General features: G+C 45.3%; 1 protein-coding gene across 3 annotated transcripts in view; it reads right to left on the reverse strand.

Annotated features, from left to right (window-relative positions):
• The window catches only part of LOC141982628 (N-acetyllactosaminide beta-1,6-N-acetylglucosaminyl-transferase-like), a 62,321-nt gene extending 60,106 nt beyond the window's left edge, over window positions 1–2,215 (reverse strand). For all 3 annotated transcript variants that reach the window (XM_074944893.1, XM_074944892.1, XM_074944891.1), the window contains exon 1: window positions 715–2,215. In XM_074944893.1, the coding sequence (XP_074800994.1) occupies window positions 715–1,639 (925 nt within the window). In that variant the 5' untranslated portion in view covers window positions 1,640–2,215. The remainder of the gene's footprint in view (window positions 1–714) is intronic.
• Between the last annotated feature and the right edge of the window lie 20,550 nt (window positions 2,216–22,765).

Consider the following 22,765-nt stretch of genomic DNA (forward strand, 5'->3'; position numbering starts at 1 on the left):
AAGTCTAAATAATCCTCAATATCACAGTGATGCTTGCTAAATATAAAGACCAATAAACAGACCACAGCACAGACCTGCAACTTTATCATTCCTCCCGTGGGAAGGGAGGTCTGGGGGCTGTTTAACAAGAATTCATTGTTAGTTAGTGGAACTCACCTTGTGTGATAAATGGGATTTTAAATCTATAGGTCTTTGCTATGGGAATAATGTACGTAAATATGAGTAAAGAACGCAATGTGACTTAGTCGATAAAGCACTGAACTCCAGGGGATCTGGGATGTATTCTTAGTTCTGCCACTGACCTGTGGGGTGACTCAGCAATCTAGTCACCTCTCTATGCTTCCCTGTCAATAAAATTGAGATAATGATATTTAACTCTTGTAAAGTGTTTTGAAATCTACAAATGAAAAGAGTCCTATAAGAGCTTAGTGTCAAAGGACTGAATGAAATTGGATATAACTGGTCAGCCCCATGTGATTATCCTCCAGCAGTGCCATCCATTTATGACTTCATTTTTCTCACCTTTGCAAGGATAGACAGAAAATCAGTTTCCATAGAACAAGAGCATCCTGAACATTGACCTAAAGCAAATATAAAGGTCATATAGCACAGAAATCAGTTCTGTTTCATTTCCTCTCTGTCTTTCCTAGCTCAGCATGGCACAAGCCAGCTTGTCCTATACACACGAATGAGTAATGAAGTCATGCTACGTACCTGGTATCCTATTGAGTGTTACCCAGAAGTGTTCATCTGGACTGTAGGTGTCCTTGGACCACTTCAATAAATCAATAGCACGTTGATTATTGAGAATGAACTCTACAAATGGCTTTGTGACAGCAATATAAGCAGAGCCAAAGTAGATGGTCAGATTGTGTGGTGGGGACTGTTTCAACTCATTGGTCTTTTTCATATAAGAGGAGTCAGTCCCTATGTGCTCCTTATGGATATATTTGGTTCTTGAAATCACATGGGCAGGAGGCAGCACTCCAGGAGTGAGATTTTTCCCCTTATATCCTTTCAGATGCCGAACTATTTCCTTGTTGGTTTTCAAGGGGAAATCTTGTCCACACATGTTGAGCAGGTACTTCCACCGAACTCCTGATTCCAGCAGGTCTTTCATGCAGTTCAAATCCGCCTGAAGTCTGGATATTCCAGCATAAATGACTGGCTCATTTTTTGAGGCAAGAAACGCATTGGGGAAACAGTTCAAAAATGTCTCCACGTCTTTCTTAAACTGAGCTGCTGCCTTCTCATCCACGTGGACACAGTAAACATTTTGGGGCATATAAATAGCCCTGAAGAGCCTCTCAAAAGTATCAAATTCTTTATGTAGAGTTATGATATAAGCCAAAGGAAAGGCAGCTTCTTCTGCCGAGAGAGGGCTGGTTATATAGTGATTGTGCACTAAGTACTCACTGCAGGCAACACTCCTCAGGGAGGTTTTTAGGAGGTTTCCCCAAACAAAAGCTTTCTTCTGTTCGATAAACGCATCACAGGCTCGCCTTACCAGGGATCTTTCGTGGGACGCTGTTTGCCTGGGATATTTTTTTGACCGGTACAACTCACCCTTGTGCAACAGAACGAAAACCATCGCGCTCAGGAGAAGAATGGCCAGAAGGTACCGCATCTGTGGGCGCATGGTCGGTGGGTTTAAAATAGTTCCCTCGGTAGTGACAGCCAGAAGCACAAACCCTCCGCCCCCACAACTCAAGTGATTGAGCCAGGCGCAAAATCTCCCGCTGCCGATGGATCCTCGGAAATCCGACGAGGATGAGGTTTGTTGTGTACTTCGTTGCTTAGCGCGTTGGTTTCTTTCCCGTCCCCGGTCTGAACAGGCGCTAATCAGGGCTCCCCGGCTACCGGCACACACACGCCCGCCTTGTTCCGCTTCCCCCTCCCCTGACTACTTCTTCTTCAGCTGGATCCCAGCAAGTGGCTTGGCTCAGCCTCCTGCTCGCTCTCTATTTGCATATGAAAGCATCTCGTGCATGGTCCTAGCAGGACAGAACTCTGTGATTGGAGCTGCTTCACCTCCGGCTCCTGCTCCCGCTCCCACTGCGCGAGCTATTGGCTCCAATCGCGAGCTCGCCTGCTTTGCCCGGAGCCCTGCTGGGAGCAGTTGGTTTCGCCCAGCACCTCCGCTAGCTAGCTCTTAGCACATGAAAGAACAGCTGACCTTGCCAGCCTGGTTCCTTGTGTCTGCTCCTCCGGAGCCCCGCCCCAGTGACAGCCTCAGACCCTCATGAAGGGTTGAATGCTGCTCCCACTGAACTGAACAGGGCTCCTAATTGTAAGGGGGGGGGGGGGTTACTAACAGTCAGTGGGGGTGTTTTGGTTGCCTAGCTCCCAGTATCAAAAGGGGAAGGGTCAATGGGAAAATCAGGACTCTGAGACTGACAGTCCCCAGGAACAATGGGGAGAGGCCAATGCTCTAGGTCAGCCTAATCAGAGAATCAGAAAGCCAAGGGGCTTCCCTCCTCCGCCTGAGCTGGAATTGCCTGGGTCAGACAGAGTGGGGCCGAGCTAAGGTGAGAGCAGGGGCCCAAGCTGAGCTGGGGAGCAGAGCTGTGCCAGATCCAGAGGGACCAGAAAAGCAGCCCAGGGAGAGCAGATCATGTGCTGGGAGCAGAGCTGCAGCCACAGAATCCCTGCAGCACAGCCAGGGCCTGAAAAGGAGGCCTGGGACCTACAAAGAAGAGACTGAACTGCCCCAACGTTCCAGAGACAGTGTTAGGGGATTTGAAGAGGGTCACTTTCCCACTGGGCGAGAAACTGGGGAATTAGACTCAGGGTATTACCTAATGTAAATTATTTATTTACAAAATCTTGTTTACCCTGAATCAGGATGTTCAAAAATGCTCTCCGGCAATTTCAGTTGCAAAACCTTCCAGTGCAGTTGATGTAACTAGCTCTTTAGAGCATGTCTTGGGCAAGGTCCCCACTGTTTAACCCTTTCTATAAAGAAAAAACAACAAGGAGTCCTTGTGGCACCTTAGAGACTAACTAATTTATCTAAGGTGCCATGAGGACTCCTTGTTGTTTTTTGCTAATACAGACTAACATGGCTACCACTCTGATACCTCTCTCTAAAGAGTTTAAAATAAAATACCTATCAGCAATTCATGATGTGATTTCATTAGTACTTTTTTTTTTTAAAGTGATTGGATGAAAAAAGGTTTCCTTCAATGTACAATTAGCTGATGGAACTCATCGCTGCAAGAAACTGCTGAGGCCAAATATTTTGCAGGATTCAAAAAAGTTTAAGTATTTGTCCAGAGTTACAATAGAAAAGGTTATAAACGTCTGTTACAGTTCTCTTTCTCTGTGCAGAGCTTAGGGCATCTTCCGAAACTTGTATCATGCCATCTAGAATGGGTCATGCACCAATCAGAAAAGAAAAAGTAACAAAAATAAGCAATATTAGTTGTAAGAACTGATTTATGTTTAGACCTATTTACCTGAGACTGCTCCATTAGCAAAGTACTACTAAGGATGCAGAATCTGGCTCATAGATTTCTTCTCAGGATTTCCCATGGTACAATTCCCACAAATCTATTTTATTACCATCTCAATCTTTTTGGAGCATTTTTTCTGCTTGAATGTTTTCTTGAGCAAGCTGGAAGGGGCCACTTTCAACTGAGTCCTGTGGTGTGCCAGCTGTTACACCAGTGAGTGATGCTGTCCATCCTGCCCTCCTGTCACCCTCACCTTCTGCAGTTGTGTTCTGTGGTTCGAGTGGTAGTCAAGTCAAGATTCAGGGCCAAATCCTCAGTTGTGCTGAGCTCACAAATGACACAGCTTGGGGCGGGGGGGGGGGGGGGCACCTTCTTTCTGCTTTGATGCTGAGGCCACCTGGAGACTATTCTCCTGGCTGAAGTTCTGAAAGAGCATAATGTGGTCCAGCCCTGGCCTCAAAATGCCTCTTCCTCCTGCAACCTCAGCATGCCCCCCTTGTCAGCTCTGTTGGCTTTAGGCCACTTGCCAGATCCTCCTATACGAGGAGAAATCCTGGTTGACTTTTTAGGGCAGCTTTCTAGCCATTTTCTGAGGCTCTGGCCCTCTGTTTCCCTAGTACCTCCTCAGATCTTCTTTATGCATAACTTTGGGCCTGGTCCTGCAGCCTAGTGGGATTCCATACATCACTTCATTTGTGTCAGTACTGTATGGGAGAGTGGGTGAAATAATATCTTTTTTTGGACCAACTTCAGTTGGTGAGAGAGGCAAGCTTTTGAGCCACATTTTTTCAGGTCTTCAGTGTCACAGCTAAGTGCAAGGTGGAACAGATTGTTTAGCATAAATAGTTAGCATGTATTGTAAGAGACTATTCAACGTAGAGTGGCCCATTAACACCTCTGTAGTCATAGTACAAAAACAGGGGCTTAGTGGGCTACAGGTTGTAGTAAATAAGTCATAAATCCAGTGTCTGTTCACTCTATGGTTTTTAGTGTTGATCAGAGTGATGAATTTAAGATTCCAGGCTCATCTTTTGAAAGTGTTGTGCAGGTTTCTTTTGAGGATGAGGACTGATATAGTGATTGCTTTGTGAAAAGTGTTTACCCACATGGGCAGCGAGTTCTATGGGCCCGCAGTGCCTGGGCACCAGGAATATTCCTGGCCCAGGGCCCGGCTCCAACAATGTTTGAGGCTGGATCTCTCCCTCGGCCCTGCTTTCCGCCCCTGGGCAATTTAAAACGTCCTGGGGCCCCCACTCCCAGCGCAGTGGAGCTGAGCAGCTTCCTGCCTGCTCACTCCATGTGGCTGCCACCCCCTCCCTGTGGCCCCTGAGTGGGGTGGGTCTGTATCTACGCACACTCACTGCTCCCGCCCCAAGTGCCCCTGCGGCCAATAGGAAGCTGCAGGGGTAGGGCCTGGGGGTAGCAGCATGCGGAGGCCCCCAGGCCCACCCTGCCTAGAAGCCCCAGGTAAGCGCTGCACACACACACCCCTGTTATAGCTTATTAAAATATGTGCATGTTAAACTCAATATGTAATTTGTAAGGATATAGCAGCAATTCAAAATGGAGTCTGAACCACCATTTTGTAAACTCCATCTTGTGACCTCCTTTGTGCCCTGTCATCCTGGCTAGTTATAACTTGATCAAACTGGTTTTTCTCCGCCACTGGGAGATCTCAAGAACAATTTTACCTCAGACTGTTTCCTACCTTTGCTGGGACTGTACCATGTTTTCCCACCACAAACTGCATAAAAGAACTGTGACCACAAACGGATGGCGCAGCCCATCCTAGTGACTGGGTGTGCGTGGTTCAGGCCTTGGCAGCATCAGTGTATCGTCAAAGGATACCACCTTTCCTGCTCCTGTTCCTGGGGACGACATCCGCAGAAAGTTCTCGGTCCACTTCTTCCATCCCGATCGACATCCGGAGACTCTCCAGTGCTCCTCCTCAGCGGGTTCCAATTACCCAAAGAGTGCAGGTCCTGGACTTCACTGCCACCACCGTGAATTAGGGTTCTTTTAGTCAGGGTTTTATATGGTTATTGCCAGGGTGATTTTGTATTTTGGGCCTGAGCTTCATGCACCTGTTGTAAGCTGCTGTTTCACTGTTTTGTGTTAATTTCTATAGCTACTGTTTATTTTATGCTTATCCCCATCCCTTTATTGTACTAATTCCCTCAATACACTTCTGTTGTTTCTAACGTTACTTATAGTCAGTCTTTATTTCTCACACTACACATAGGGAAGAGGGAGGGAGATTCTCTGTGTACCAGTCCACCGGTAACAGATACGGCACAAGGCGGGTCTGCTCTTCTGAGTAAAAGGGGCTTGTCTTATATCTTGATACTTACACCACCCTACATATAGAGTTACCTTGGTTCCCCTTTGAAGTAACACCTTCTCCCAGAGCCTGCACCCCCACCCCTTTCCCAAACACCCCCTTCTGCCCCCAAACACCTTCCCAGAGCCTGCACCCCCAGCCCAGGGCCTGCACCCGAACTCTGTCTCAGAGCCTGCACCCCTCAACCCCTCCTCCTGCACCCTCACCCCCTTCCCCAGCCCAGAGCCTGCACTCCTCACCCCCTCCTGCCCCAGCCCAGAGCTTGCACCCAAACTCCTTCCCAGAGCCTGCGCCCCTCACCCCCCAGTGACTGCTGCTGAAATATATTTGATGGGGAAATCTTGTTATAAACAAGACTTCCCACTCTTGGCAAACGATTTATTTTAAATGAAAGGATAATGATACAATAAGCATGAATAGAAATATTTCATGGCAGGGTAAATAGCCCTTTCCAACAACATTACATTGATCATGCTCAAGTGTAAATTATGCCAGGATTTCAAAATAAAGCTTAGCTTCTAGCCACTGAAGCTTAAGTGTTGTATTCAGTGGGAGTGCATATAGCTTAGAGCAGAACTAGGTTTAAGAAATGTACGAAGTAAATAATTATCTGGTGATTACAGTGTTGAGTTGTGTTTTAAGGAAGATTTTCTTTTCTTTTTTTAAAGAGTGCAGCTAAAACATGGACTGTGTTCTTTTGCCTATACCTAGGACCTGATTCTCCTCTCGCTGGCCCTGGTTCTCCACTGGTGTAACTTTCTTGACTTCAGTAGAGTTGCACCTGATTTACAGTCATGTGAGAGCAAAGTCAGACTTACAGAATTTAAAAAAAGAAAAGGAGTACTTGTGGCACCTTAGAGACTAACCAATTTATTTGAGCATAAGCTTTCGTGAGCTACAGCTCACTTCATCGGATCCGATCCGATGAAGTGAGCTGTAGCTCACGAAAGCTTATGCTCAAATAAATTGGTTAGTCTCTAAGGTGCCACAAGTACTCCTTTTCTTTTTGCAAATACAGACTAACACGGCTGTTACTCTGAAACCTGTCAGAATTTAAAAAGAATACTTTGGGGCCAAATTCTGCCCTCAGTTAACATCAGTGGTGTTCATGGGTGTAACTAAAGGCAGAATTTGGCCCAAATAGATTAAAGTAAGTGAAAAGTGATATCAGAGCCATATCCTGTATATGGTGCCTCCAGACAGGTGCTGAGTGCTCGCTGCTCTTACTGTCTTTATTGGGAGGCAATTCCATGTAACTGAGGGAAGAATGGGCCCACTCAATTTGGCATCACCCTCCAGCCACAGGAGGATTTTAACTTGATTGCACATAGTGTGCTTTCTCTATATGAAGAGGCAAATATTAACAGTAGCAGGGCTGGCTGCAGAGTAATGCCTGAAGAACATGTGGGAGAATTCCTTACATGGTCTACTTCTGCAGCCATTCCACAGAAGCTGCGCAAGTGAAGTAGTCTTGTGTTCCCCTAAACCCCAGGGGAAAGATCAGACCCTGTGGCACCTACCCTTCACAACCCAGGAGACTGGACTGCTTGCACAGTTCCCTAGAATTCACCCACCTCACTTCCACAGTGGAAGCACACCATTTTCACTGCCACAGGGATATCTGTAGCCATGGAGGTGTGGGCTGGATTTGGATTTTAGCAGATTATATCAATGCAAAATTCAAGGAGACTAATTGTATGCTAAACTGTTTTATACCATTTGGCCACGAGGAGGCACGGTGTGTAAGATACCTTATTTAAACTAATATAAACTTGGCAGAGCATTAAAGGATCTTATGATGATGAATGCATCTGTTGGTATAAGCAAATTCTGTGGCCAGTCTGTGTTGGGTACAGAAGTATACTGCAGAAAAAGTCATCAACAAATCCCTCGTCCTCATAGCAAAATGGAGCTAAAACTTCCTTAATACCTTGAACAGATGACTGAACAGGAAATACAGCAATAGTCTTCTAATTATGAATATTAATAGGTCTGACCATTCAAGGTGATAATCTAATGCCTTAATCCAGACCAATGCCTTTAAAACAAATATCTTCTAAAGCAAGATTCCATTTTCCTGCTATTTATTCCCTGTTAAACAGATCTGAAGATCTGTTTTAAAAATGACTTCTTAGTCTTATGATTATTTCAGTTCAGAGGCTCATTTCTGTGCATTCAAAACTGCCATTGAAGTTAATGGATGCTTGGGGTCCACCAGAAATGCAGGGTCAGGTTCTATATGCTTTTATAAAGAGAGATTGGGCCATCTAATCACTTTCCCCCCAGAGTTTCATATCTTTTGTCCTGACAAATCCATAATTATCCCCACTGAGTCCTTCCCTGCTGCCAGATGTATCAAAACATTTCTATAGCTCTACCTCTAGAGACAGGCCTGTGTTCATACCTCCTACAATCACACTACCCTCAGGTGAAGTTCACATGTGTGTTCACCTCTGGTGAAGATATTGGTAGTACACCTGGAAGATGTGGATAGGAAACTCCCAAATCCTGATCTAGCCTCAGGAGCCAGTTCTGGTCCCAGGTTCATGGGTGGGAATTTGGAGAAACTACACTGATTTCATTGGAGTTACTGTAAATGTCACCAGCATTCATTTGTTCTGCTCATATGATCCTTTAAAACCAGCTCATAAGTTATACATAGACCATCTGTTTAAAAAATATATGAGCAATATCAACAAAATAAATACCTTGGGGGGGGGGGGGTGGACTAGCTAATACTAGGGCCAAATTTTCAAAAGTTGTTCGATCATGTTAAAGAAGTTCTGTATTAAAATCACAAATGAGTTTGATTCCCCATAGTTTAAATTCCAGGGTATTACTAATTAAGAGGTCTCTTGGTTTTTGGTACTGTTTCTCTCCCTCTGTGTGTGAAACTTGCAAGCTGCTAATTGTGTTAGTACATTCTAAGACAGAGTCTGTTCTCAAAGCAATACTCTAACAACAGAAACAGCACCCAGAGGCTCCCCGCCCTTTTGTTGTATTAACAATTGTGATTAAAATAGAGATAGAGGATGGATGTGGATGGATGCTTGGTGTGGATAATAACTGAATGATCAGGGAGGTGCCAGCCTAAGAATCCAGTGTCCATCGGCTGAAGAAGGCGTCAAGTGGAAATAACCAGAGGACCCCCCGGAGAGCAGACTGGAATCCACCCAACAGCCTCAAGAATGGGAGAACCAAAGAACAAGATAATATCTAGCAGCACGGAGCCGTCAGGAATGTGCCATCTGCTGATTGATTCAGCAACAGCATGATGAAGCAATTCCCATAGACTGGCATAGGAAGAAATTCCTGTAAAAATAGACTCTAAAAAGTGAGAACTTTGGGGTCTGATTCTGCAAAGCAACTTCCAGGAGCATCAGATGAGCATCTGACAAGGCCCTGCTCCCTCCTCATGTCCAGGCCACCTGGCCAGTGGCTTGGCATGAGCAACTCTAAGGCTGGTAACTATGATAACAACCTTGCAGAACCTGTGTGTGTGTGTGTGTATGAATAAAGATGAGATTGAATGGAATGTTATAGCTGTAACTAACTGCTTACTATGATTTTCTGTATTCACTATAAATGTGGTATTTTGCCTTTTTCCCTTTAATAAGATCCTGCTGGTTTTTAATTTATTGGTATAACAAAGTGACTAACAATGTTACGGGGTGGGGAATAAGCACTCATGCAAACCTTCACTCAAATTTCAAACCAAATCTTTACAGAGGGTCAAAAAAGTCTGGATAACTTTCAAAATAGAATATTTTTCATTTTTATGAGTCTGCACTACTTAATTCCATCTGGGAATGGATATGTTGAAAATTAAATACTATGAGAAAGGCTCATGAGATTTCCCATGCAACCAAATAGAAACCAAGTGTAAAATAAAATAATAAATATTATGTGTGACGGGGCACAGACTCACCGCCACAACACCTCCTGTGGTTGTTCTGGGAATTAGCTCTGTCCTAGCTGTGGAGCACCCTCTGCAGGTGATGTCCCACCCATTGCCTGCTTCACTGTGCTGTCTGAGACCCACATTGCTCCCTGGCTTGCAGCATCCTCTTCTGGACACAGCCCTCTAGGACCCTCTAGTGGTAGCCTCCCACAGCACTCCTTCAATTCCCTCTTCTCCCTGTGTACCCTGGGCCACTTCCCCTTGCACCTTCTTGGCTGCCTTTTGTCAGGGGCTGCTGCCTGGCAGGTAATAGGCTGGAGCTCGCTCGCTCGCTCACGCCCTGCCCTGCCCTGCCCTGCCCTGCCCTGCCCTGCCCTGCCCTGCCCTGCCCTGCCCTGCCCTGCCCTCAGAGAGCTAGTCCTTCTCCCTTGCTTGTCAGGAAGAGATTACTATTGCCTCTGCTTTGCAGCCTTTATATAGGGCCTAGCCTGGCTGTGATTGGCTGCCTTTCTGCCTTTCTCTGATTGGCAGGGTTCTACATAGGCTCCCTCCAACCTGCTTTAACCCTTCCTCTGACAAAGTGGGGCAACTGCCCCACTACACTATGTGATCCAAAAAAAACCCTCTATTGAAAAAGTTATTGTTGAAAGTGAGCTCCAGTAGTGTCTTCACAACAATTCTACTCCTTTAGGAAACACCCAATGTTATAAAGTCTAGGGAAGGGAAACCTTCATCGGGCCACTTAGCCAGCTTTAAGTCTGCTGGAGTGGCAAATAGCAGACTCTGTGGAACCTGAGTGGCAGAATGTAATAACAGGTCTTTGTAGCCTAACATTTATGAGTAGTGCTGATGGAAAATTCTCTATCAAAACTGTGCTTTGGTGAGTTTGTGACAAAATGAAATTTTTCATGAAAAACGCCTGCCTTCCATGGCAGGTTTCGGTTTTTCACTGAAAAACCAACAGACACCCCCCGCCCCCCAAACCCCACCCCAAATATTTTTTGGCCAAAAACTAAAATATTTTGATGTGGATATTCCACCACGGTGGCTCAGTTTCCTCACATCTCCACTAGGGACTGGGTTTTCCAGTGAAACTTAATTTCCCTTGATGTGATCACCTCCCCTCATCCTGAGGGGAAGCACTTTTGCATCATGGGAGATGTAGTGTGACCAGGAAGTCCGTCCTTGAGAGGAAATGGGAACATGAGGCATGCAAATGACCAATCACTTGAGGCACCACATCAGCTCTTCTGAACTGAAATATTAAGGTTTTCAGCCAAAATATGTGTTTTGATATTTTCCCACTGAAAAGTCAAAATTTTCCATGAAAAAAGGTCAGACTGTCTGACCAGCTCTAATTGTTGTTATTTTAAGTTCTTAATGGCTGGATCCTGCATCCACGGAAGTCAATTGCAAAACTTCCATTGATAAGCTGGACCTAGCTGTATTCTCTGTTTTCTCCAGTCAGGGGCAAACCCTTGGCCCAGCCCCTTGTTAGCGCAATTCGGCTGGATGCTGAGAAGCTCTGTGGAGAGGAGGAAGGAAGTGGAGTAACAACGGAACCATGCTTCAACTTCTGGGCTGCAGTAACCGCTGTGGCACTTGTGCTCTCCTTGACTAGGCCAGCTCCTCCGCTGGTGTAAATTGGTGCAGTCCCATGGAAGTCAATGGATCTCTACTGATTTACATCAGCTGAGTATCTGGCCCTTCTCATAGAGGGTGTGCGGGGGGGAAGGTGAGGGTGTCATAAATATAAAGGGAAGGGTAAACACCTTTAAAATCCCTCCTGGCCAGAAGAAAAACCCTTTCACCTGTAAAGGGTTAAGAATCTAGGATAACCTCACTGGCACCTGACCAAAATGACCAATGAGGAGACAAGATACTTTCAAAAGCTGGGAGGAGGGAGAAAAACAAAGGGTCTGTGTCTGTCTGTGTGATGCTTTTGCCGGGGACAGAACAGGAATGGAGTCTTAGAATTTAGTAAGTAATCTAGCTAGATATGCGTTAGATTATGATTTCTTTAAATGGCTGAGAAATTAAGATGTGCTGAATAGAATGTATATTCCTGTCTGTGTGTCTTTTTTGTAACTTAAGGTTTTGCCTAGAGGGATTCTCTATGTTTTGAAACTAATTACCCTGTAAGGTATTTACCGTCCTGATTTTACAGAGGTGATTCTTTTTTACTTTTTACTTCTATTAAAATCCTTCTTTTCAGAAACTGAATGCTTTTTCATTGTTCTTAAGATCCAAGGGTTTGGGTCCGTGGTCACCTATGCAAATTGGTGAGGATTTTTACCAAACCTTCCCCAGGAAGTGGGGTGCAAGGGTTGGAGGATTTTGGGAGGAAAGACGTTTCCAAACAACGCTTTCCTAATAAATAAACCCAGATAAAGTTTGGTGGTGGTAGTGGAAGTCCAAGGGCAAAGGGTAAAATAGTTTGTATCTTGGGGAAGTTTTAACCTAAGCTGGTAAAAGTAAGCTTAGGAGGTTTTCATTAAGGTCCCCACATCTGTACCCTAGAGTTCAGAGTGGAGAAGGAAACTTGACAGAGGGATACAAAGAATCAGACCTATCCACCCTGCACTACCCCATCTCCAAATCCTTGCTGCATACTGATACATAAGAAGCCCCTGTAGACATGGGCTCCACAGCGGATGGGGGGAGGGGGAAGGTTATCTCTGGAATGGGCTCTTGAAATCCTGCTCCCCCTCCCCCTTCAGCTGCAAGCGATTCTTCTGTACCTGCCTAGGATGGGGAAGGCATTCCCCCTTACTTTTTGTGAATGGGGCTGGGTCCCAAAAGGGCAAATTCTGTTCTTGGAAGTGCAGCCACAACTGCCACTGACTTCAATAGCAGTGTCACCAGAGTGTTCAAGGACAGAATTTGACTCCGAGACAATAAATATAAAAACTGTACCATGAAATGGAGCTTTTGCTGGTTTGACTGTGAAAATGGAATTGTAAAGGGGCAGGAGAATGTGATACATTGAGGGAAAAGGTCACCATATCATATGGCGATTGATAACTTATGAAAAGATAAGGACATGGAAACATAAAAGACAAACATGCCTACATGACTGGAATAAACACACAGGCAATAAACAGGTTTAATATATAATATGTGGTTACTGGGCTAGCTCAAACTTTGTTCCCTTCCTGGTCTCTGTGACTGCACCCTTCTCAGGCCTTATGGCTTCACCTATCCTGCAGTGGAATTCTGCGATTATCCCACTTTTAGGTCAGGCCCAGTGCTACAGCAGCCAGTGTATCAACCCAGAAGGTCAAACTGTGGTAATTAAATATGCATTGGGGCAGAAAAAGAGTAAGAATGACTCTTTAGCCTGGTGGTGAAGGGACTCACCTGGGCAGTGGGAGACCCATGTTCCTGTTCCAATGCATATTTAAGTATTTATATACAATGGAACAGCTTCAACAGGAGAGATTGAGAGGTCTTCCCCTGAATACCCCACAGCCCAGTAGTTAGGGCATTCTTATGGGAGGGGGAAGATCTACCTTCAGATCCCTGATCCAGATCAGGCAGAGGTAGGGGTTGCCAACCCTCCAGGATTGTCCTGGAGTCTCCAGGAATTAAAGATTAATCTTTAATGAAAGATTACGTCATGTGATGAAACCTCCAGGAATACATCCAGCCAAAATTGGCAACCCTAGGCAGAGCAGGGAATTGAGCTGTAATCTCCTCACTTCCACATTTTGGGTAAGTGCTCTAACCACTAAGCTAAAACTTAAGAGGGTGTGCTACCACCACCAGGTCTTCCTTTGGCATTCTTTTGTATGGGGCCCAATCCAGTAGGCAGTTTCTGAAAACACCTACTAGATCAGGCCTCACACACGAGATAGGTAGTGGAAGGCCTAGTCTGAGGATCCCACTGGGGCTTGGTTGTGAGCTATGACAAATGTGGCTGCGTGCATTTTCACTGGTAGATTTTTAGATGCCTAGAGGATTTTACCAGCAGAAATTTAGGCACCTACAAACTTACAGAGGAGATGAGCAGAGGCTTTACAGATCTACATATTGGATTTAGCCACTTAAAGTAGGTGGATTTAGCCCATGTACTAGCATTTCTTGGTGTTTTAACACTGTGAATGCTATCATATTTTGGATCCTTCCTGTTTGTAGAGACACTGGGCCAGATCCTCAGCTGTTGTAAACTGTCATCATTGTTTTCACAGTGGGTTGAGGACCTGAGACATTCAAAGGTAAATCTTGGTAGACATGCTACACAATCATATGTAGAACTCGTAAGATGATGGTGGGCACATAGCTTGGCTTGGTGGGGTGGAAAGGAAACTGAGTGGTTCAGCACACTGCTGATGGGATACAGAGCATTAGGAAGAGCGACTGAGTCTTTCTTTAAAAACACGTGAGGTGGCTGCTAGAGCTGGCTGGAGAAAGCTAATGGGGGGAAAAGTGGAAATAAACTTGAGTGAAAAGTTTTGCAAGTCCTGTCTTCCCTTCCTTGCCATGTTTTCACAAACTGTAGTCTGGTCTAATAATGATTATTATCTCAAAAGCTCCACCCTAGCACTTAGGAGTCCTGGGTTCAAGCCTCTGGTGTGCCACTGACTTCCTGTGTGACCTTCACTTATTCTCTCTGTTTTTCAGTTACCCATTTGTAAAATGGGGATAACAGTGCTTCACAACACCCCTGTGAGGTAGGCAAGGTAAACACATTAAAGACTAAAAACTGATCAGCTGCTATAGTAATGGGAGTCAGAAAAGTACCCAAGATAGTTGCCATACACTGGTGTCTGGGATTCTCCTAAACTGTACTTACGAGATACTTGTACTGTTGTGGGTTAAAATAGCATGACTTCCTCCTCTTGCTGGCTTGATTGAGTAAACAATGCTCTCCCACAGTTCTCATTTCTCTTTGGCTGGTGTGGTGAGAGCTCTGCATCTGGTTTCAACCTGTGGTAACCAGTGTGAGTGGTGTTGGTGTTTGTGACAAGGCATGCTCCCCTCTTAAAGACAAGCTGCACGTCCAGCACTGCCTTGTTATTGTTCCTGCCCAGAACCAAGGCATTCTGCGGGCTGTAATTCCCAGAGAATGGAAATTTGAGGGTACAGAAAGGTATGCTGGGAAAGGTGCCAGACTAGTGTAGACAAGCCCTTAATATCAATGGAATACAACAGTTTACACTTGTTAATGTCCTGTCTGGATTTGATGTCTCTCGTGTCCAACAAATATTTAAAGTGTGGTTCTACTCTGAAAAGTGACTGGGTAAAAAATATCATGGTGGAACTGTTCTATAATTGTCTTAATGATTACAGATCAGATTTAGTCAACTAACAAATAGAAAGATGTATTCAGAAAGTCAAGCTCCATCCTTTCCTGGCTCATTCATCACTAGCAATAAAGATTCTGCAATTGGAATTCAGTTACCAATTCTGTGGATAATGTGTGATCCAGAATTGAATCCATCTAATTCTCATATAGTTGTGTTGGCTCTGTTCTGCAAACATGAAAAAACGTATTGATGTCTCCAAAATAATGAGACATGACTCTAGGTGCGAAATCCTGGCCCCCTGAAGTCAATGGTAAAACTCCCATTGCCTTCACTGGGGTCAGGTTTTCACCTATGGCCTACAATTGGAATACGATGTCTATTTAAGTAAAAAGATGCCATTTTTATAAAGTCACTTCTCAAAGCAAACCCATACCTTAGCCACAGCTGTGACACTTGTTTTTCATTATGTTACCTATTAAACTACAAATTGTTCTAGTAAACTATTTGTTTTGGCATTGCGGTTATGCTCTCTGCTCACTTCCTTCTAGCATTCTTAGTAGTTTGAGGACAAGTGACATAATCTTGAAAGAAAAAAAATCCATTTGCAAATGGAAATAGGTCCTTAGTTTTATCAGGATTAGTATCATAAGGGAATTTCCTGTCTGTGAAATCTTTAGCAAAAAGGGCCAAACCTGCAGTCTTTAAATTGACAAAGCTTCCCCCCCAAAATGGGATAATAACTCAAATGGGACTCTTGCATGCATAATGGCTTTAAAATGTGTATTTCAATTAACATCAATGGGTGCTGTGTGTGTTCAACACCTCTGAAATTCAGGCCAGTTCTGTGGGTGCCTAAACTATGGATTTAGGTGTCTCAGTTTGCATAGGCATTAATGACTGTAGGGTTAAGGCTGTTGAGAACCTGGACCAATGCCTGAGAGCACAGGAACTACGGCACCCTCTGAAAGAGTGCAGCCTAGTCTCCTCTGTGCCAATTTGGAGTGTGTGGAGGAGGCGGAGAGGCAAGGTCATACTCTCACACTTCTCTATTCTCTCTGGGGAGATTCACATCGCTGTAAGCTTCAGCCTGGTGACATCTTTTTGCTTGCTGAATGCAAGGTCTGGGACTGTCCTGAGCCCCTGTGTGTGGCTTCCCTGAACATACCTCTCATGTTTTATTATGACATATACTCCTCCCTGAACAGAAAATTGCTAAGTACTTATCAGTCCTGGTGTTAGCATGTCAGGATGGCGATGGCAGGCAGGAGCATGGGAGCCGCGGTCAGAGGTAGTATCAGCTGAGAGTCAAGAGGAGGGTCAGAGATAGTCAGGAATCAGGCCAAGGGCCAATACCATGTTGCAGTTGCAGTTCTAGGGGTCAACAGGAAGTCAGAGACACATCAATACCAGGAGTTCAGAAACAGGGCCATCATGGCAGCTGGCTAGGAATCCATATTGCTACTGGACACTTCCTGGTACACCCAAGGTGCTTATGTAGGATCAAGGAGCCAATCAGGGATTGCTAAAACAACTGTTAATCAGGTCATTCAAGGCAGGGCATCCCGTGGTGTACAACCTCTGTAAATTGTGGTCACAGAGCACAGCCATGTTACGGCTGGTGGCAAGCAGGGAACGTTGGTTTTTCTGGTAACCTTGCAGCCCCAGGTTCAAGTCCCCCTGATTCTTACATAATGTGCAACAGGTATACATCCTTTCAGCGTGTGAAACAAATGACTCAGAGGTAGATGACTGATATGAAGTCTCTGGACTAAAGTTCCAGCTGGTGTACATACCTCCTTCAGCTTCAGTTTGTATCATCTGAGGATTTGGCTCTCTATGCCTGCACATTCATTTTAGTGTAATAAACTGACATGTAAGTACATATAGCTATAAAACATTGCCCTCTGCTGGCTATAAAATTGGACCTGCTTAAGTGTTTATAAATTCTGCACAGGGAGTGTCTTATAGCAAGTAGAACAGCCCCGTATGTATTAACTTTTTATTTTTTAGTCTCTCACAAACTGCAGTGATAACCTCATAATCTGTCCCTGTTCTACAAACAAATGACAGTTTTTGTTTTAAATAGAATAAAATAAACTAGTTCAATTAAGAAGCAATTCACTGTATACTCTTGATCTTTTACAAATTTCACTTAATATTACTTGGCACTTAGTTAATGTTCCTTGTACAGTACCTAGAACAGGGGTGGGCAAAATGTGGCCCGTGGGCTGGACCCGGCAGGCCAACCATTTTAATCCAGCTCTTGAGCTCCTGCTTGGGAGAGGGGTCTGGGGTTTGCCCTGTTCCAGCACTCCAGCCAGCAAGCAGGGTCAGGGGCCACGCCATGCAGCTCCCAGAAGCAGTAGCATGGCCCCTCTTCCAGCTTCTATGCATAGGGGCAGCCAGGGGCCTCCGCTCTGCATGCTGCCCCCGCCCCAAGCATCGCCCCTGCAGCTCCCATTGGCCAGGAACCACAGCCAATGGGAGATGCAGGGGCGATGCCTGCGGATGGGGCAACGTGCAGAACCACCGAGCTGCACCTCATGTAGGAGCTGGAGCAGGGACATGCCACTGCTTCCAGGAGCCGCTTGAGGTAAGCGCCACCCAGAGCCTGCACCCCTGAGCCTCTCCCCATGCCCCAACCCCCTGCCCCAGCCTTGAACCCCTTCTACTCTCCAAACCCCTCGCTCCCAGCCCAGAGCACCATCCTACACCCCAAACTCCTCATCCCCAGCCCCAGCCCAGAGCCTGCACCCCCAGCCAGAGCCCTCACCCCCCCCACCATGCATCCCACTCCCCCGCCCCAGCCCAGAGTCCCCTCCCAGACACTGAACAAATTCCCCTGAGGTCATTCCCAAGAGCCCAACTAAAATGTAGGCAATTGGGCAAAATGGAATCTTTGCACTTTGGAATGGGCAGGATTGTGCAGCTATATAAACATGATGACAACTCAGGGCCACATCTGACCCAAGAAGTATCCGTATTGCAATGAATTTTCCCCTATGTCAAGTTTTATGGTTGCAGCTCCATTTCAGAAAGGACTTTACCTTTGCTTTTGATTTAATCCACACAGGTGAGAAAGGCAATCCCTCAGCAAGTACTGAAGTCAAGCAAAAGAAGAAATAATGTTGAGTTTAAAATGATAGTCATATCCTCAGCTGGTGTAAATTGGTGTCACTCAAATGACGTCAATGGAACCCCAACAATATGCACTTGTTGAAGTTCTGGCCTATTATAACTTTAGATGCTCTGAAAATGTTCCTGCTACAACAGTGTCCAACATCAAGGTCAAGTGTAAACAAATCTCCGTATCACAATGATGCTTGCTAAGTATAAAGACCAACAAACAGAGCACTGCACAGTCCTGAAGCTTTACCATTCCTCCTGTCCTGCAAGAGGTCTGGGGTTGTGTTTTTTAACAAGAATTCATTGTTTGTTAGTGGAAGTCGCCTTGCGTGATAAATGGGATTTTAAATCTATAGGACTTTGCTATGGGAATAATGTGTGTAAATATGAGTTAAGAAGGCAATGTGATTCTTGTGGAGAGATCGGGGGGAGGAGGGGAGATCTCTTGGGGGAAGATCTGGGTGGGCGGGGGTGAGGGATACAACCTTTGTGTATGCAAAGAATCAGACCTACCCACCCTGCACCACCCCATCTCCAAATCCTTGCAGAACACTGATGCATAGGGAGCTCCTGTAGAACCGGGATCCACAATGTGCAGGGGGCTTTTATCTCTGGAATAGGCTCTTAGAATCCTGCTCCCCCTTCCACTGCAAGAGATTCCGCTGTACATGCCTATGATGGGAAAGGCAATCCCCTTTACTTTTCTGAATGGGACTGAATCACAAAAGGGCAAATTCTGCTCTTGGGAATGCAGATACAACTGCCACTGACTTCAAAAGCAGTGGCACCAGAGTGTTGTGGCCAGAATTTGGCGCCAGGATAAGATATATAAAAACTCTACCATAAAAAGGCGCTTTAGCTGGTTTGACTATGAAAATGGAGTTGTAAAGGGGCAGGAGAGGTGACAAAGTGAATGAAGAAGAGAAGGCAAAGCTAATCACATGGAAACAGGTAATAAAAGAAATATGTCTACTGGATTGTAATGAACTCAAAGGCAATAAACGGATTTAGAAAGTAATCTCTGACCCCTTTCCTGGCTTCTCTGACTATACCCTTCTCAGATGTCAGACATCTTGCCTTCACCTCTCCCTGAGTGAAATTCTGGTGTTCTCCGGCTCTTAGACCAGTCCCTGGGGTACAGTACCCTGTGTATTGACCATGTTTACCCAGCAGGTCCGACTGTACTCAGTACATGTGGTTCTTCCCTTTAGGGGATTGTGACCAGCAGTGAATAGAATGACCCAAAATAGCCTTCTTAAAACAAAATGTTGTTGAATGTTTGTAATAGGAACAAAACACAGCACAAGAGATTTAAACCACCACCACCAACAACAAAAGATTTACATGCATATCTTTCTTATACATCCTCCTCAAGAATAGCCTGCTTTGTTTACATTCCCCCAGCCTCCTTCAAAGCAGGCTCTGAGGGCCCTGTGTCAAAAACTTGTCTCTCTACCTGAGGAAGTTTATGTCTCTTTAAACCTTCCCAAGTCTTTTGATTCTCTCTCCCCCCGCCCCCCACCTCCCATCCCCCACCATGCACATGTGCACACACACCTTCACAAGGGACCCAGTGGGGAAAACCTGTCTGGCAGGCCCAGCAAGGGGCTGAGTCAGGGCTCCAAAATGCATTGTCTCTTAAATGTTTGCAGCAAAGTATAGATCTGTATCTATGTCCCCTTTCCTGGGCTCCTTTTCTGACAATCCTGCTATTGAATTAGCTCAATATGTGCATACAGTAAACATCAGAATAACTTGGTCAAGATACAATATTCATAAATTATTGCAGGCAGCTCCAAATCTGGCATAATAGGAAACTTCATTAAAATGGCAGTATTTGGCAATTGTCATGCAGTTTCCCTGTTGTGATTTCAAAAAAACAAAAAGCATGTCTGTGTAAAATGAGGAAGAAAAGGTTGTAACACAGGCACACAATACAAAAAGTGTGGCCTCAATCCAGCAAAGTACTTAAATATGTGAAAAGAACAGGAGTACCTGTGGCACATTAGAGACTAACAAAGTTATTAGAGCATAAGCTTTCGTGGGCTTATTCTCTAATAACTTTGTTAGTCTCTAAGGTGCCACAGGTACTCCTGTTCTTTTTGCGGATACCGACTAACACGGCTGCTACTCTGAAACCTGAAATATGTGAGTAATGTTGAGCATGTCAGTAAAGTAAATGGGATATTCATGTACTTAAATCTTTTGACAGGTTTCAGAGTAGCAGCCGTGTTAGTCTGTATCCGCAAAAAGAACAGGAGTACTTGTGGCACCTTAGAGACTAACAAAGTTATTAGAGAATAAGCTTTCGTGAGTTACAGCTCACTTCCTTCCCCACTCTGAACTTTAGGGTACAGATGTGGGGACCTGCATGAAAGACCCCCTAAGCTTATTCTTACCATCTTAGGTTAAAAACTTCCTCAAGGTACAAACTTTGCCTTGTCCTTGAACCTTATGCTGCCACCACCAGCGTGTTAAACAAAGAACAGGGAAAGAGCCCACTTGGAGACGTCTTCCCCCAAAATATCCCCCCAAGCCCTACACCCCCTTTCCGATGAAGTGAGCTGTAGTTCATGAAAGCTTATGCTCTAATAAATTTGTTAGTCTCTAAGGTGCCACAAGTACTCCTTTAAATCTTTTGCTGGATCAGGGCTTACTTGCCAAAGCTTCCATGTTCCCTTCCTCTGCAAGAATGGAGGGGAATATAAGCATGGAAAATGATGCAGGGTAGCTACATGTGGGGACCACTGGAATAAGGGGAGGCTCTGGGAAAAAATTGATGTCAGCATCATGTTCCTCTTCCAGGGCTAATCTCCATGTAAAAATATGGGATCAGCTAATGTAACTGGCTAGTACACCTCAGAATTGCTCATATTCCTCTGTGTCTTGTGACCCATGGCTGAGGGTATGTCTACAGTGGAGCTGGAGGTGTAACAGAAGTGAAAGCAGAAGTGTAGCCATGGCATTGTGGGCAGCAGTATGGGCTAATTGCTTGAGTAGGTACCGAGGGTTTCAGATGGGATTGTGTGCAGGTGGCTAGCTCATCCCACCACTAACACAATTGTGGCTACGCTTTATCCCAGATGTATCTACCCACGCTGGGAATTACACCTTCAGCTCTAGTATAGACATATTCTGGGGGAGACATGACTTCAGAGGCACTGGCAGTATGGCTATCATTCAGATGTGATGCTGTCACTTGGAGGGAAGGAAACTGTAGTGGAGTGCTGATAGAACTTTTGCCTATTGGGTGAGGGAATCCATTGCTTTGGACCACCGCATAAGCTTTCACATGTCGTCTCTTGGGTGAGACATCCACATTTATGCTGTTTTTCTGATTTTTGTTTCACCATTCAGGCCTACAGTCAGACTATTGCCATCAAAATCAGATAGACATACACACTCTCACATTTCTTGGTAGTCTAACACTATGGTGGCAAACTGTGAATGCTACCATATTTTGGATCCTTCCTGTTCCTAGAGGCACTGGGTCAAATCCTCAGCTGTTGAAGTGATGCCAGTTTACATTGGTTTCACAATAGGCTAAGGACCTGAGAAAATGAGGGGTGAGTCTAAGATTTCACACTCATGTAGACATGATATGAAATCATATGTAGAATTCGTAAGACGCTGGTGGGCACACAGCTTGACTTGATGGGGTGGAAAGGAAACAGGGTAGTTCAGCATGTTGCTGATGGGATACAGAGCCTTTCACTTCTAGATCAGGACAGAAGCATTAGGAGGAGGGATTGATTCTTTCTTTAAAAACACATGAAGAAGATGATAGAGCTGGCTGGAAAAAGCTGATAAAAATGGAAACAAATTTTAGTGAATCTTTTTTTTGCAACATCCATTTCCCCTTTTTTTGCCACATTTCCTGACCAGCTGCAGTGGGCATCATTTCAAAAATTAGCTTTTGGTAATAGTATTGAGGACTGATGGTCTAGTGGTTAGGGAAGTAGCTTAGGAGACTCTGACGGTGCTAAGCAGAAAACTGCTTAGCCAACCCTCTGTTACTCCAGCTCCAATTAAGGGAGGTGAATTGGAGCTGGGTAGATCACCTAGCCCTGACTGGGGAAGCTGGAACAGCTGCGGCCTCATCAGGCTGGGGCTGGATAAGAGCCCAGGGGAAGGAAGCCAGGGAGAGGAGCTGGAAAGAGGGAAGCTGCATTAGAGGAAAGGCAGTGAGGGGAAGTAGAGTGAGAGTGCGCCTGCGTGAGCTTGTCCCCTCTTGCCTGCCGGTGGACTGTAAGAAGGGGGATATGTGTATAGTGGAAAGGGGTAGGAGCACAGCCTGTAAATAAAAGCACTAGGTGAGCACTGCACCAAGGTCTCTGTGTGACTTTCTCAGCCCAGTGGAGGCAGGAGCTAGGAGGTCCCTGCAGAGACCCCATTACAGAGACCTAGATTCAAGTCCCTGCTCTACCAGACATCCTGTGTGAGTTTGGGTGAGTCACTTAATCTCCCTCTGTGCTTCCATTTCCCATTTGTAATATTTGGATAATAGTACTTCCCTACTTCACTGTGGAGTTGGGAAGATTAAAGACAATAAATACTCTAAACTGTACTTAGACAGCCTCTGTGCTGTGTGGCTAGGGGTTCAAATAGCAGGTTCCCCTCCTCCTGCTGGCTTGGCTGAGAAAGCTGTGCTCTCCCACAGTTCCCACCTCTCCTTGGGTAGTGTCATGTGGGC

Source organism: Natator depressus, chromosome 2 (assembly GCF_965152275.1).
Source record: "Natator depressus isolate rNatDep1 chromosome 2, rNatDep2.hap1, whole genome shotgun sequence".
NCBI classification, from domain to species: Eukaryota; Metazoa; Chordata; order Testudines; family Cheloniidae; genus Natator; species Natator depressus.